This window comes from Sycon ciliatum, chromosome 1 (genome assembly GCF_964019385.1).
Source record: "Sycon ciliatum chromosome 1, ocSycCili1.1, whole genome shotgun sequence".
Lineage (NCBI taxonomy): Eukaryota > Metazoa > Porifera > Calcarea > Leucosolenida > Sycettidae > Sycon > Sycon ciliatum.
The window spans coordinates 57402650-57416178 of record NC_088643.1 but is presented as its reverse complement, the minus strand read 5'-3'; the positions used below and the strand labels follow the sequence as shown (position 1 = coordinate 57416178).

At 49.1% G+C, this 13529-nt stretch overlaps 4 protein-coding genes across 5 annotated transcripts in view; 1 reads left to right on the top strand and 3 right to left on the bottom strand.

The window, feature by feature from the left end:
* Positions 1 to 1595, bottom strand: part of LOC135804526 (cilia- and flagella-associated protein 44-like) — a 40091-nt gene extending 38496 nt beyond the window's left edge. Inside the window, exon 1 of the mRNA XM_065318415.1 lies at positions 1164 to 1595. Within this exon, the coding sequence (XP_065174487.1) occupies positions 1164 to 1398 (235 nt within the window). The 5' untranslated portion in view covers positions 1399 to 1595. The remainder of the gene's footprint in view (positions 1 to 1163) is intronic.
* A 416-nt stretch (positions 1596 to 2011) lies between these two features.
* On the top strand, positions 2012 to 5771 carry LOC135804525 (coiled-coil domain-containing protein 103-like). Its single transcript, XM_065318414.1, has 5 exons — positions 2012 to 2376; positions 2951 to 3256; positions 3819 to 3912; positions 4563 to 4679; positions 5071 to 5771. Exons 1-5 carry the CDS (start codon positions 2228 to 2230, stop codon positions 5290 to 5292), a joined length of 888 nt encoding a protein of 295 aa, XP_065174486.1. The 5' UTR covers positions 2012 to 2227; the 3' UTR covers positions 5293 to 5771.
* Positions 5772 to 7374: 1603 nt separating this feature from the next.
* LOC135804524 (uncharacterized) lies at positions 7375 to 12714 on the bottom strand. 2 transcript variants are annotated; one of them, XM_065318410.1, is made up of 9 exons: positions 12526 to 12714; positions 11946 to 12164; positions 11275 to 11547; positions 10837 to 10980; positions 10255 to 10448; positions 9793 to 9974; positions 9044 to 9510; positions 8413 to 8693; positions 7375 to 8132 (listed from the first exon to the last, which is right to left on the bottom strand). In XM_065318410.1, exons 1-9 carry the CDS (start codon positions 12671 to 12673, stop codon positions 7917 to 7919), a joined length of 2124 nt encoding a protein of 707 aa, XP_065174482.1. In that variant the 5' UTR covers positions 12674 to 12714; the 3' UTR covers positions 7375 to 7916. The 2 variants fall into 2 exon arrangements, with proteins under 2 accessions (XP_065174482.1, XP_065174485.1); XM_065318413.1 differs by lacking the exons at positions 11946 to 12164; positions 12526 to 12714 and adding an exon at positions 11844 to 11864.
* Positions 12715 to 12797: 83 nt separating this feature from the next.
* Positions 12798 to 13529, bottom strand: part of LOC135804523 (protocadherin Fat 4-like) — a 13964-nt gene continuing 13232 nt past the window's right edge. The window contains exon 18 of the mRNA XM_065318409.1: positions 12798 to 13121. Coding sequence (XP_065174481.1) covers positions 12813 to 13121 — 309 coding nt within the window. The 3' untranslated portion in view covers positions 12798 to 12812. The remainder of the gene's footprint in view (positions 13122 to 13529) is intronic.

Below are 13529 nucleotides of genomic sequence, written 5' to 3'. Positions count from 1 at the left end.
AATGGGAGTGTCAGGGAAACTGAAGAATGCCTGTGAAGTAACGACGACAGGTGCGGTGAGTGGACCGAGTGCATGCCCCAGGGGCCTCTTGCGTTGCTAATTGCTATGCCGTGCTATCTATTGAATTCACACCTGGCATACTGTTTTCCCCGTTCCATTTACCACAGTATTTTTGCACATTGTTCCTTTGCTTAACCCTAGCCTTTGCGCCTGGCTAAGACGCGCACTTATGCTTCCCATTTTGCTCCAAAAGAGCGATGTTCACCATCTATTAGCCATTCTACAAAAACATCTACCTTCACTGACGAGAGTTTCATACTCGAAACAGCTGGATGAAGGAACTGCGGATGTGTCGCTTTGCTCATGGTGTGCGGTAGCAACGTGTCGAGGTTGGCCGGAGAGCGCAGTTATATGTGGTGGGCGATGAGCAAAATACCCTGTACAAGGTGGAATGTTGCTGCTCGGCACCCTTCTTGAATGCATCTAGCTACATTGCGTGTAAGTCACGTACAATGTATTTATGACGAATGCAGTGGTAGCGTCATCTCTACATCAAATCACCCCGCTGCATACGCAATACGCATTGCGCTGTAGTTGACTGTGTCATTTCATTTGCACGACTATTCTGACAATAAGTATGGTATTGTGTCAGGAACTTCCCAAGGAGATAAACATCATTTCCTCCATGCTACACCGTGACATGTAGCTGCTATGACAAGGTTGCACTTGTAGATGTAAAAAACAAGTGTTGTGTGTGGGACTACAAGCGGGGCCGCGCATCCCCTGGCACTATTACGTTCATCAGGTCGGATTTCTTTGGCCAGGACTGTAGTTCAGAATCGCTCGCGTTCAGAATCAGTCCTGCCAACACAACGGTGTGAATGTATGTCGCTGTACTGGCTAGTACTGTATCAGAGGGTGCACTCCCGCTCTATGGCTGGATACCGGCATGGCAGCCATCAGTTACTGGATAGATGGTGCTACTTGAACAGTTGCCAAGGCAGCCCGTCCAATTACAGCGGGCTTCACAGCAGACGTTATGCTGTTCATGTTCATGCAAATCAATAATTTACCGTTACATGTACGGGTATGCGAGTGAATGGCTCTTGTTATTATTCCCAAGTGTAATGAGGGGGGGGGGGGCGTCGAGGAATAGTTCTCACCCTCATTTTCCTGCAGGAACTGTTTGAGAGCTTCTCGTTTGAGAATGTTGGCGGCGTCCTTGAGGCTTTTTCTTCGGCCTTGAGAAGGTGAGCCCGGTTCAGGTAGTTGTAAGGAGTCATCCACTATCCTGCTCGCGCTCCCATCAGCGGTCTGAGATTGAGATTGAGATTCCTCATCTTCACCATGCTGCTCATTTGTCTCCTGGCTTCTGGGCTCGCCATCGGTACTGTCCATCGCTGGCAGTGTGAAGGGCGCGACTCGCCGCCCAGGGATCCTCACCCGCTATCTCAGGCAGCTGCGTTCGGTGTTCCCCTACACTACAGGGCTTCAGCTACAGCGCGCGGACAACAAACTTACTTCCAACACCGTTTACTGGTGCACAACCAGACACAACCCATTCACACTTCCTCTCATTTCGCACCCTACACAACAGTGTGGTATCTGCTAACTCTTACTACACAATCATGCACTGACTGTCAGTCTGAGTCAGTAGATGTCAGTCATTCACACGCTTCTAGCTTGCATGCCTGGAACTACATGATTGACCATTCTGATTGTACGAAGTGTAGTGGAAGACTACACTCTACAGCCGGCCCAGGATAGGAAGCAGAACACGCGGCACAACCCTGGCCTGGTCACAACGAGTTCGAAGACACAACCGTTCCAAATTTCCATGGTGATGTTGCCATGGACAGCGCCCCGTACATGTCGTTTGGGCAACCTGGCTGGAATGATTGATGATAGACAGTAGTGACAGTGATACTAGCACATAATGGTCCTGCCGCGGTAGATCTGCACTGACTTCACTAAATCACATAACTAAGGCCAAGCCCAATACAAGGCTTCATTCATTGATCAGCGGACCATCGTCCCCTTCTCAATGCCATCGATCGGCTGGAGCTAGTTGTGCCCGTGCCGTATCATGTCATGATTCATGGTGAAGTGGTTGGCAATTGGGGCTACAGAAGATCAACATAAAACGAAAACATTGCTGACCGCGAAACAATCGGTGCAGTCTCTTGTCCAGTGAGAGCACGCCGTGGCGATTATCCAATGTTGCGAAATGTCGTCCGCCAACACATCAAACGTGGACTTCAGGCAGCTACGCAAGAACTTCGTGCGAGCGCAAGAAAAGGACGAACGCTATACGAGAGAGAACGATGCCAAGTTCCGCGCAGTTCACCAGAAGGTGGCCACATATGAAGAGTTCAAGTGAGTGTCGACAACGCCCCTGTAATGCTGTGGCTATGGTGCTGAATTGTTTTCTTTTTCTCTTTTTACATCGAATACAACCGTAGCTATGACTAGTCGTGAAAGAAAAGGGAAAAAGAAGCAGCTGCAATAATTGGCAGGGGCCACACAAGATTCAACTGATATTACTTGTAAACTCGTTTGACCATCTTTTGACTTTTTGTAACTTTTGTTGCATAGGTCGGGGGGGGGGGCACTGTTGCCCAGGAGAAGTGGTCTTTAGAATGATCGGAACATATTCCTCAGTTTGGCTCACATGCATGACATCAAGATCGATGATCAATGATCGTGTATGATTTGGTACGGGTGAGAATTCTGGGTAGATTATGATGGCTGAGACTGATTAGTTGGACACCCAGCATACTTGGGAGGCATGGGCCTCCCTGTACCGCCGCATCGGCAGGTGGGATTAAGCGTAACTTGATTCCCTTTGCAGTCCCTCAGACTTAGGAACATTGAGAATAACTGTGTGTGTGTGTGTGTGTGTGTGTGTGTGTGTGTGTGTGTGTGTGTGTGTGTGTGTGTTTTCATTCAGAGAGATCGTCCAGGCCTCGCACTTGCAACCACTTAGCCCCGAGGACCGCATTCAATCTCGACCAACACAGCCCTGGAATACAGCGTGTGACAGTGCTGCTGCCACTACTACTGCTGCTGCCGCTAGTGCATCATCTGGAGATCCAGACTCAGCCGACGGCGACTCATGCAGCGCACAGCCTGCGAGTGGTGGCACCGCTCTGGCGCCGAGCTCAGGAGGAGGTCGTGATCTTCACGTGAAACTACCCAGGACAACTCTGGAATTCAACAAAATCTGGAAGAAAAGCAGCAGCAGTGAGAGATACAGGTAGGCTGATTGGCTGATCCCAAAAGATGGTCTACTTTTTCCACTACGCCCTGAAGCTGTGACCAATAAGTTTTGATCTCGCGATTACAGTGCCATCGGTTCAGTGTGCACACCCATGAATGGATTTCACCAACACAGCACAACAGCAATGCTTAGCTTTTGGTCTGCTGTGGCATTGGAATTTAGCCACGTTGGAAGTGCGTAGGAGAGCATGTTACTTCACATGTATCTTCCAGCTTCAAGACAATAGTCACGGCAAGAGTCCATAACCCCAAGAGTGTGCAACTCTGTACATGGGGATCCGCGCGGCGCGGAATTCCAACATTACATCAAAAATGACGTACACGTTCGTTGCGCTTGTACTACTCCCTGGTGCCAAGCACCGCAGGATGCAAAGTGTTGGCCTCTGTGCCTCAGCGGCATGACGTGACGTTGGAATTCCGCCGCGCAGTGGGCCTACAGAAGCCAGACGCCAGTTGCACATTCTTGGGGTTATGGACTCTTGGTGACAGTCCACTGAGGATTTTGGCTGTCGTGTATACCTTGTCTCACTCAACAACAGACTTCTGGTGGCTGGTGGCGGCTCTGGAGTGGAGGTTCTTCGCGGCGAGGTATCCTCGGATATCTTGGAGGGAGCCATACTTGCTCTGAATCAGGTACGGCTGCATCAACCATGGTGTATACTTATACATTTAGTACCGAAGCACTGCATGAAAGAGTACAATCGTGTACATACTTCGAAGTACAAACATCCAACAGTTCCTTACCAACACTGCACTGGTCCAGTGTTGAAGCATTTTCTCAAGATGAATGTTCGACAGGCAATACCTGATTGTAAGAGGCTTCTTTAAAGGGACCCTAAGGAGAAGTTGAGATTGGTGCGACTTCGGCGATTCTTGGGGAATTGCGTGTTGCTCCCTAGGGAGAAGTTGCTGGTGAATTTGAGCGAAATACATCTGTGCTATCTGTATGTGGCTCACCCCCCCCCCCCCCTCCCCCCCCCCCCCTCGAACAGAACACTTCATAGCGAATGGCTGCTAGCTGGCAATACAGTTGATGCTCATGTCATCAATGAGAGTGGGGAGTGGGCGTGTAGAATGCAGCGTTCCAAGCGACATCCCACGTGTAGCTAACCGCTATAGACAACCATGTAATGTCCCCCATTGCCTTCTCTTTCTCCCTCCATCTCTCTATCTCCGTATCTATCTCTATCTATCTACATGTCTCTCTCTCTCTCTCTCCCTCCCCCTCTCTCACCACTCCTGTCTTTGTTTCTCCCACAATATGTGGGCCCGTTATGATCCAGTGTCTAGAATCACTGGATGCGGATCTTCCAGCTGTCATGAAGGTCTTGAAGCAACTTTCTGAGTCCAAGCGCTTCGAATTGAATCTCCAGTTTTTCAGCTCCCGAAGCAAGGAAGAGGTATGCTAGGATAGTTTTTGCTGGCATTTATCTGTGTGGATGTGGGTGTGTGTGTGGGGGGGGGAGGGGAGTGCGTATGTGTGGGTGGGGGGGGGGCTGTGTGTGGGGGGGGGGGGAGGGGAGGAGGGGTGCGTGTGTGTGGGGGAGGGGGGGGAGGGGAGGAGGGGTGCGTATGTGTGGGTGGGGGGCTGTGTGTGTGTGTGGGGGGGGGGGGGGAGGGGAGGAGGGGTGCGTGTGTGTGTGTGGGGGGGGGGGTGTATGCACGCGCACCCATGTGCACATTAGCCCCCTTTGCTTTTATGTCCACCTGAACTGCACGTTCAATACATTGCTAGCATCAGCATTCAGTACGGCTGCCTGCCCTGTATGCGTGTTGGTGTCTCCACTGTAGTGTCGAGAGCTGTTTGAAAAGATCGCCTCTGCATCACTGGAGTCCTCGACACATGAAGCTGGAGACGAACAGAACACATGTGCTGATCCAGAAAACTCAACTGACCATTGTGATCCTGTTGGGTGCAAGTCCTCTTCTTCTTCACATGGGTTTGCCACTGGTAGTTTGCAGCTGCTTGCCGGTCAGTTCAGCGTTAGGTTGGCTCTAAATAGCGATACTTAGGTTTCCGGAACGTCGTCCTGATTAGTTTTAGTTATAAGGCCGCGGCAGTTGTGCACTGCGCCATGGGATCCCCAACAGTGTGAGCGCACATAGTATGCCAGTCATTCGGCTTCAGACGCTCAGGTATCTATTTCAGTTGTGGTCGCATCATTTCTTTCTATGAACGTGACATCACACACACATTCCTCCTGTCCATGATCTTTGCACCGCACAAATATCTTATGCCAAGTTGAGATTTTATGACTCGCAAGTTGAGTTTCATGACTCAAAAGTTAACATTGAATGATTCTTATTTGAATTGTGTAAACATAGGTGGCAAGCTGTGAATGTGTGTGGCTTGCGGTCAGTAAAGTTTGACTTCTTTGTTGCACTGTGAGTAGAGGTTCAGATGTTGTTTTATTTCTTTGCAATGCAAGGATCTTTGCATTTTTAATAACTATTGGATCAGGTCCTGAACAAACTCCATGCATCTGCGAATACTCTTTTATGGCGGTCTGTTGGGGTGCTCAATTAGACCAGACTGGGTCCTAGACCTCCTTTCACTGATATGATGTAGCAATACAATGCAGGGTGTAATGTAGCAATACAATGCAGGGTGTAATGTAGCAATACAATGCAGGGTGTAATGTAGCAATACAATGCAGGGTGTAATGTAGCAATACAATGCAGGGTGTAATGTAGCAATACAATGCAGGGTGTAATGTAGCAATACAATGCAGGGTGTAATGTAGCAATACAATGCAGGGTGTAATGTAGCAATACAATGCAGGGTGTAATGTAGCAATACAATGCAGGGTGTAATGTAGCAATACAATGCAGGGTGTAATGTAGCAATACAATGCAGGGTGTAATGTAGCAATACAATGCAGGGTGTAATGTAGCAATACAATGCAGGGTGCTTAGCAAAGCCGGTATAGTACAGGAAACCCTGGTGTAAGCAACCTCTGGGTTTAGCGACCACCTGCTCTTAACGACCGTTTTTCCATGCACGGACAGTTCTACACACACACGCACTGTGGGACCTGGTTCTGAAGACCACCTGGCTTTAACGACTGCTTCTGCTTGCACCGTGGGGTGGTCACTTAAACCAGGTTTTACTGTACTGGGTATAGTACTATTATTATTATTATACGCATTCCCGCGTTGCAGTGTAGCAGCAGTATGCTGCGTCCACAGCTTCGCTTATGCAGAATGGCTTGGGTGAGAGGAGAGGGGAGAGAGAGCAACAAGGCAACCAGCATCTATGAAATAGGTCACAATAACATGAAGAGAACCAACCTACATATGCATGATTGCACAAGAATGTACTGCTCAGTGAAATCCGATCGCATGAATCAAGTACACGCCAGGCGTTTTGCAGCTGCACTACACGTATGACCGGGTGTTTACAGATATTATTTATAGCCAGGACGCTAACTGGACTCACTCAATTGGATTTCATTCAGCAGAACTGTACACGAGCCAAAGGGGGGGGGGGGTGCGGGGATTGGACCGCCTCTTTGCTTCGCCTTCCCCACCTCCCTCCTACTATTTTGCCCGGCGAGAATCCTGGTGATCAGACCATGACTAGGTATAGTGGCTACCATGGTTACTGTGAGTGTTCTGCATGTGCAATCGATTTCCTATCATAACGAACACCATTGTGTAGGAGACTGATTTGCTCTTCACAGCCGTGAAGTTCTTTATAACAGAAGTGTACTCACACTGTACAAGCAACACACCACGACTGACATGTGGTCCATGTATGTATGAGTGCACTTGGGTATCATGTGGTCCATGTATGTATGAGTGCACTTGGGTAACATGTGGTCCTATCACATAGTTTGTTTGTATAAACGAAAACTGTCGGCTACAAAGGGTCTGCTTTGTATGGGCTCAAACAGGGATATGGGCAATGGTTCTCTATATCACGAAATTTGCTATATGCGAGTTTGTTATAAGTGGAGTTGACTGTAATTCGTTGAATGGCATAATTATAGGCATTGTCTGTGACATGTCATACCACCTATCATTCGCCCACCCTAGTCAGCACACCATCATCCTCCTCACCTTGAGGGAAAGAGAAAAGCAACCATTAGGGCATTCTATTCAAGGCATTTTCTTATTAATGACGACGCCAGCTATCCTGCGGGTAAATTACGGGACGGTTCGACCTAAGCGATGGATGATGGAAATGCCAACTGGTAGTTGAAAATAGAATGCATGCAATTAGATTCTGCCTTCAGAATGAAAATTTGATAACAAACATAGTATTGAGCCCGCTAAAAACGGATGCGGCACAAAGAATAAATTATAACACAGACTGCCTAAAGTCGCCGAGCTGTCTAATCTAGATGCCGTGCCGACGTACTGGAAATGGGTCACCGAAAAATGCATCCGGCCGGCTTGGATGGCAGTCTGACAACTGATCTTTGCTGAACAACACCCACGCATGTATGCTGCACGCACGCACGGGCGGTGCACACAGTGGTTTAACATGATGGGGTACTACAATAGAAGTGTGCAGTTCAATGTTCAAATTTAACAGGAGTGATGATCATGATTGGCCCGCACTGAGGACCATGTGAGAGATAGCAGGTGCTGTGTAGTGCACTCTAGTTCAGTTATCCTGTTTTCTCTCTCTGTCAGTTTGGCAGTTCCTCGTACAACTGCTCTTGACCATCGCCGGCTTCATACATGGCATTATCCATGACTAGGTCACCACCTGCAGAATCGTACATGGCGTTCTCTTTGGTCTCGGTGGCTGCTGCCTGGCCCTCGAACAGCGGGTTCTTCACACCCTGGAAGTTGCGGCCGCTCTGCTGTATGCTGGGGTAGTTGCCGGAGACACCGGAGTGAGTCTGCAACACAACACGCATGGTAAACAGACAGGCCGTCAGCTTGATCAAAGTAGGCTACGTAGTTATACTTCTCAACAGTGTTGTAGGACAGTTCCTACTATTTGATCACTGCTCTATGACAGGGCTACAGGGAATGTGAGTTACCACCTATTCAGGCTGGGGCAAAGTGCAACACCTGTGTCCATGTTCTCACATCCATGCGCATCAAGTACAGCAATAGCACAGTATAATGTAGAGCTTGGCCATTCAGGTTAAAAGCTTTTAAAAACACTTTGCTCACCGAAACAGTGTCAGCATCATCCATCAGTCGGCGATCCTCATAGCGGCTCTTGATCTTCTGCTTTCCGGACATGAAGTACACGACAATAATCGCCACCACAAGGACTGTAACCGCACACACGGCTATGATGGAAATTCCCGTGGTGGTCTTCCAGAACGGCGACTTGCTCGACTCAACCTGAGCTTCTGGCGGCGGCTCCACCGGATTGCAGTCCGCCCTGCCCTCTATGCAAGGAGCTGCTTTTGTCTCTGGAGAGTAGGACTGGATGTAGTGCAGAGCATCTAGTGGCCGGTACAGGACAGGCAGACAACACAGGCACACAAGTGTGTAATGAGTTTGAGTGGCCGGTGCAGAACAAGGAGACAACACAGGCACACAAGTGGACAGTGGCGGAGCTAACACTTTTTCAAAATTCATATAATCATCATTCATTTTGGTCCTCTTTTCTTCTTATAAATCATCATTCAAGTAGGTAAATAGAATGGTGGCATTTTTGAGCCGCACAAACCAACTGTTAAATATCCACAAAGAGTAACGATTGAAAACCAAACAAAAATGACCATTGTTAAACCATTACTTGAATGTACGCATTTCACAAATGTAAAGTATCATTGACCTAACCAGGACTCACCGAATATTTCCTTTTGATTTTCAAGCAGCTGCTCGTATGGTACTGGGCTGCATCCAAAGTTTACCGTCTGCAGCAGCACGCAATCATTGAAATTGGCGCAGTGGACGTCCTTGAAGCTGACCAGCTTCTTGCAGATGGTAGTCATGTGAGACAGGTGATAGGACTGGGCGGCCGAAAGAACAGAGAACGACACCAGAATCGTGTCGGACTTGAGGACGGTGATATTGATCACCTGAGAGAGGTAGGGCTTCATTGCTAGCTGGGTGTACTGGGTGGATCGGCGCTTGCGTGAGCCAAGGCCCAGCTGAGCAGTGGCGTAGGCATTGAAATCCTGCGGGAAGGCTTCGTTCGCGAGGATTTCATCCAGATAGCCAGAACATACGTGAGTAAACTGTTGAGTCTTGGTGCTTAGACCCTCAGGAACACCAGTGATAATGGCGTGGATCATGTCGGTGTTGGTCACGCACCTGCACAGCAGCGACAAGGCACAAACAAACACAATCAATGCATGATGTGTGTGCTTACACACATTCTCTTTGCGTTATCTTGGTTTCCTGCTTGTTCTCTTGCTCTCTTCCCATCTTAGATTTCTGTGCATGTGTATCACACTAATGCACACACACTAATGCACACACACACACACACACTCACACACACACACACACACACAAACACACACAAACACATGCCGCCGCCACCGGCAGCAGCAGCAGCAGCAGCACAACCAGCACAGTGTGAACAGTACTTACAGTGGAGTGCTCTCCAGGGTGCCGACGTGAGGAGTGAGTGCGCAGAACTTGGCGCTCTTGTCCTCGCACGTGCTCGGGAAGCTGGTGCAGGCGGCCGTGTAGTACTCACAGTGTGCTCCGGTGAAGCCGGTCTTGCACATGCATGTCAGTGCTCCCTTCGTATCCACACAATCACCATTGTTCTGTTGACGTACGGGCAGGAGGAACGAACACAAACAAGAGAGAGAGAGAGAGAGAGAGAGAGAGAGAGAGAGAGAGAGAGAGAGAGAGAGAGAGCAGGGAGTCATCAACTTGCAACACATTGCAGGCAACTCAGGCCGTGTCCTATCATGTAATCCACACATTGCTCACCGATCACCTCTTAGGAATTTCAGAGTTGCAGCATGCATGATGATGATGTGATGTGAGCGCAGACAGGTGTTCGATAAGCAATTCATGAGCACTGATTAATAAATTAAGTACCTGGCAGACGCCCTTGTTCAGAGCGCATCCTTCCAGGTTGGTCTCGCACAAGGTGCCGGTGAAGCCACTGGGGCAGGTGCAAGTAAAGCTGAACACGCCGTCCACGCACACGCCCTGCTTGCACGGGTTGCTGGCACATTCGTTCACTTGCTGGCAGTTGCCGGCCGCGTCGGGTAGCTCGCCGGCTTTGCAAGCTATGCACAGGAAAGAACAGCAGGGTGGCCATCAGGAATAAATAAATATTCTATAGTTAGCATTTAGTGTACCGTGTTGGGCCTCACTTACCAGCTATTGACAAAGATATTGCATGCCCTTTAGCTTGAAAGTCATCACTCAGTCATCACTCAGCCAAGACTCTGCACATGCCCATCACGAAAAGCTTCTCATGATTCTCCTCTCACTGTATACATGTAGGGATTGACCTCTCCGGAAAATGACCCTCCCCCCCCCCCCCCCCGGGCCCCCTCGAGTTATCTGGACACTGGCATGGGCACTACATGTGCATGTACGTGTGCTGGAACGCTGCACTGTGTGCACTGTGTGCACTGTGTGCACTGGTGCCTAGCCTGAGTGAAGACCTACCCTTGCATCCAGTTCCTCCCACGCTGGTCAGGCGGCCGTCTCCAAAGCTGCCCGTCGGACAGCCGCAGGTGACCTGTCCAAGGGTCATGGACGGCATGCACGTGCCCTGCTGCAGGCACTGCGACGCACTGGCAACGCATGCATCTGCACACAAAGAAGAGAACAACACGCACATGCATACAGTGACTACACAGTCACGATACTTATGAACGTGCACGCCTATCTAAACGTAAAGCAGGTGGCAAAACGAATGTGCAACTCCACAATTGCTGCACACAGCAGAAAACCGACGATTGTGCATTCATTCATGCTCCACCCAGCTTTTAGACTGCTTAGCTAGCATGACTAACGACCACTTCCAGGAAGTCTGAAAATTCCCAGTGTCCTTTTTTATTTTTAAAGCACCCGGTTGTAAAAGAGTGATGTGTGTTCTCCTACCTTCCGTTCTGATATGCACAATGTGGCCGACTTGCTGCTGGCCGTAGTTGTCGTACACATCCACGTAGATGTCGTAGGTGGGATTGCCCAGCGTCATGTTGTACATATCCACGTCGGTCCTGAGCAGGACGAGGGCGGAGTGCGAGTACTTGTTCATCAGCATGCTGCCGTACGGGTAGAGCGTGAAGTACTGCGCGTCCTTGCCGAGCAGCATGAACGTGTACCACTTCTGCGCGTCCTGGTCCTCGGGGTAGACCTCGCCGATGATCGAACCTGCACGGCGGCACATGGCATGCATGCACGCATATTATGATTATGCATACTTTGAAGTACATAATTATACATGCACGACTCCACAGCAACTCACATACATTGATAGCAAACGACAGCAATAGCTGCTCATGCACAGCTCTGCAGTTTTCTAAACTTACAATATCTTGTCTTTGCGAGCATAGACAATGTTGGCATGCTTAATAAAAGTAGCAGGAGTAAGGAGAGGATAAAGAGCCGCGAATGCTAGCATGCCGGCCAGTCTAGAACAGTGGGCTGTGGGCCCCTGCAAACCTGACCTGGCATGGTCATTCCTGAAGATATCAACTAGATAAAGAGCCGCGAATGCTAGCATGCGGGTCAGCCTAGAACAGTGGGCTGTGCCCCATTGCAAAACTCACCTGGCATGGTCATTCCTGAAGTGATCACGGAGCAGTCTTCAGCGGTGTTGGGGATTCCAGGGTGAGTAACGATTCTGCTCGGCCACACGGGAACGGTAATGTTGGCGCTCTTGGTCATCATCGATGGTGAGCTCATCGGGCGAGTGGTTGTGTTGGCAAAAGGGAACAGGGCGCCATTCTTACAAACCAGATTGATCTGCGTTGGCAGGTCATTGGTGTCTGCAAGTAAACAGAAAAGGTCCACACGTTAGCATCCACCAAGAATGAGCATTTCCCTGAATCAGATGTAGATGGACATATAGTCATAATTTTTAAAAGTTTTTCATTGCATTAGTGCATTGTACATGGCTGTGACATTTCAGCTCGTGTGCATATGCACTTTGAACTTATCTGTATTGCACCTGCTGGAGCTTTGCATGGCTTCCATCGCAGCTCCCCTTTTCGGTTCTAGCACTCCGGTTTTTTTGCTTTTGTTGGTGCTTTTGACGGAGCTAGAAGGAGGATTGTTCAGTAAGCTACTCTCTCTCTCTCTCTCTCATGGAGTTGGACGTGCAAGTGTGTGTCACTTGGGAACACTCACCAGCTACGTTGATGACAACCTTGATGGAAGTGGTCAGAGCTGGTGGTGGCCTTCCGTCATCAGTCACTTGAACGTTGAGGACGTACTGCTTCTGTGTCTCAAAGTCGAACGCCTTCAAGAGCACCAGCTGGTTGTTCTGCATCTCCATGAGCGATGGCACACCGTTTCCACCGTTTTTTTGCTTTTGTTGGTGCTTTTGACGGAGCTAGAAGGAGGATTGTGTTCCTCGTGCTTCTGTTTGTTCTTTCAGTCCGAGTATTACTTGAGTTCATTTTGCTCATGATTGTTCAGTAAGCTACTCTCTCTCTCTCTCTCTCTCTCTCTCTCTCTCTCTCTCTCTCTCTCTCTCTCTCTCTCTCTCTCATGGAGTTGGACGTGCAAGTGTGTGTCACTTGGGAACACTCACCAGCTACGTTGATGACAACCTTGATGGAAGTGGTCAGAGCTGGTGGTGGCCTTCCGTCATCAGTCACTTGAACGTTGAGGACGTACTGCTTCTGTGTCTCAAAGTCGAACGCCTTCAAGAGCACCAGCTGGTTGTTCTGCATCTCCATGAGCGATGGCACACCGTTTCCACTAGCGGTGTACTTCACATGCTGCAGAAATCAGACATGGCCAAGCACCGATTGGTAAAGGAATCGTATGGCTTGAAGAACTAGTAATATCCTTTTTTCGCAAAAAAAAGATCAGGGCCAGAGTAATGTGCTACAATCCCTATAGCCATAGTAACCCACTACAGAATAGGGGCCGCGATAGGGGAAACATAGAATGTGAAACTGGAGATTACATGCTTTTCTCTTTGCTGATTGGATAGCAAGTACTTGTTTGCAGGCCCTGTGTATCCTAGTGCTGCAGTCACTCGACATTGGATAACCCATGAATAGTACCTCGGTGATAAAGTATTGTGTCCTGGAGATCTGTTACACAGAAGATTTACAGTAATACAGCTTGACATAGAAGGCTGAGAGGTGAGACTGAGTAGTTCATGCTACCGGGAATGCTGA

Bases quoted from the DNA above. Each gene is read 5' to 3' on its own strand.
- LOC135804525 (XM_065318414.1), top strand. From the start codon at position 2,228: ATGTCGTCCGCCAACACATCAAACGTGGACTTCAGGCAGCTACGCAAG. The intron at 3,913-4,562 runs GTACGGCTGCAT...GTTATGATCCAG, and splicing joins CCATACTTGCTCTGAATCAG to TGTCTAGAATCACTGGATGC. The intron at 4,680-5,070 runs GTATGCTAGGAT...TCTCCACTGTAG, and splicing joins GCTCCCGAAGCAAGGAAGAG to TGTCGAGAGCTGTTTGAAAA.
- LOC135804524 (XM_065318410.1), bottom strand. From the start codon at position 12,673: ATGGAGATGCAGAACAACCAGCTGGTGCTCTTGAAGGCGTTCGACTTT. The intron at 10,981-11,274 runs GTAGGAGAACAC...CTTTGTGTGCAG, and splicing joins TGTGCATATCAGAACGGAAG to ATGCATGCGTTGCCAGTGCG. The intron at 10,449-10,836 runs GTAGGTCTTCAC...TCCTGTGCATAG, and splicing joins GGGAGGAACTGGATGCAAGG to CTTGCAAAGCCGGCGAGCTA.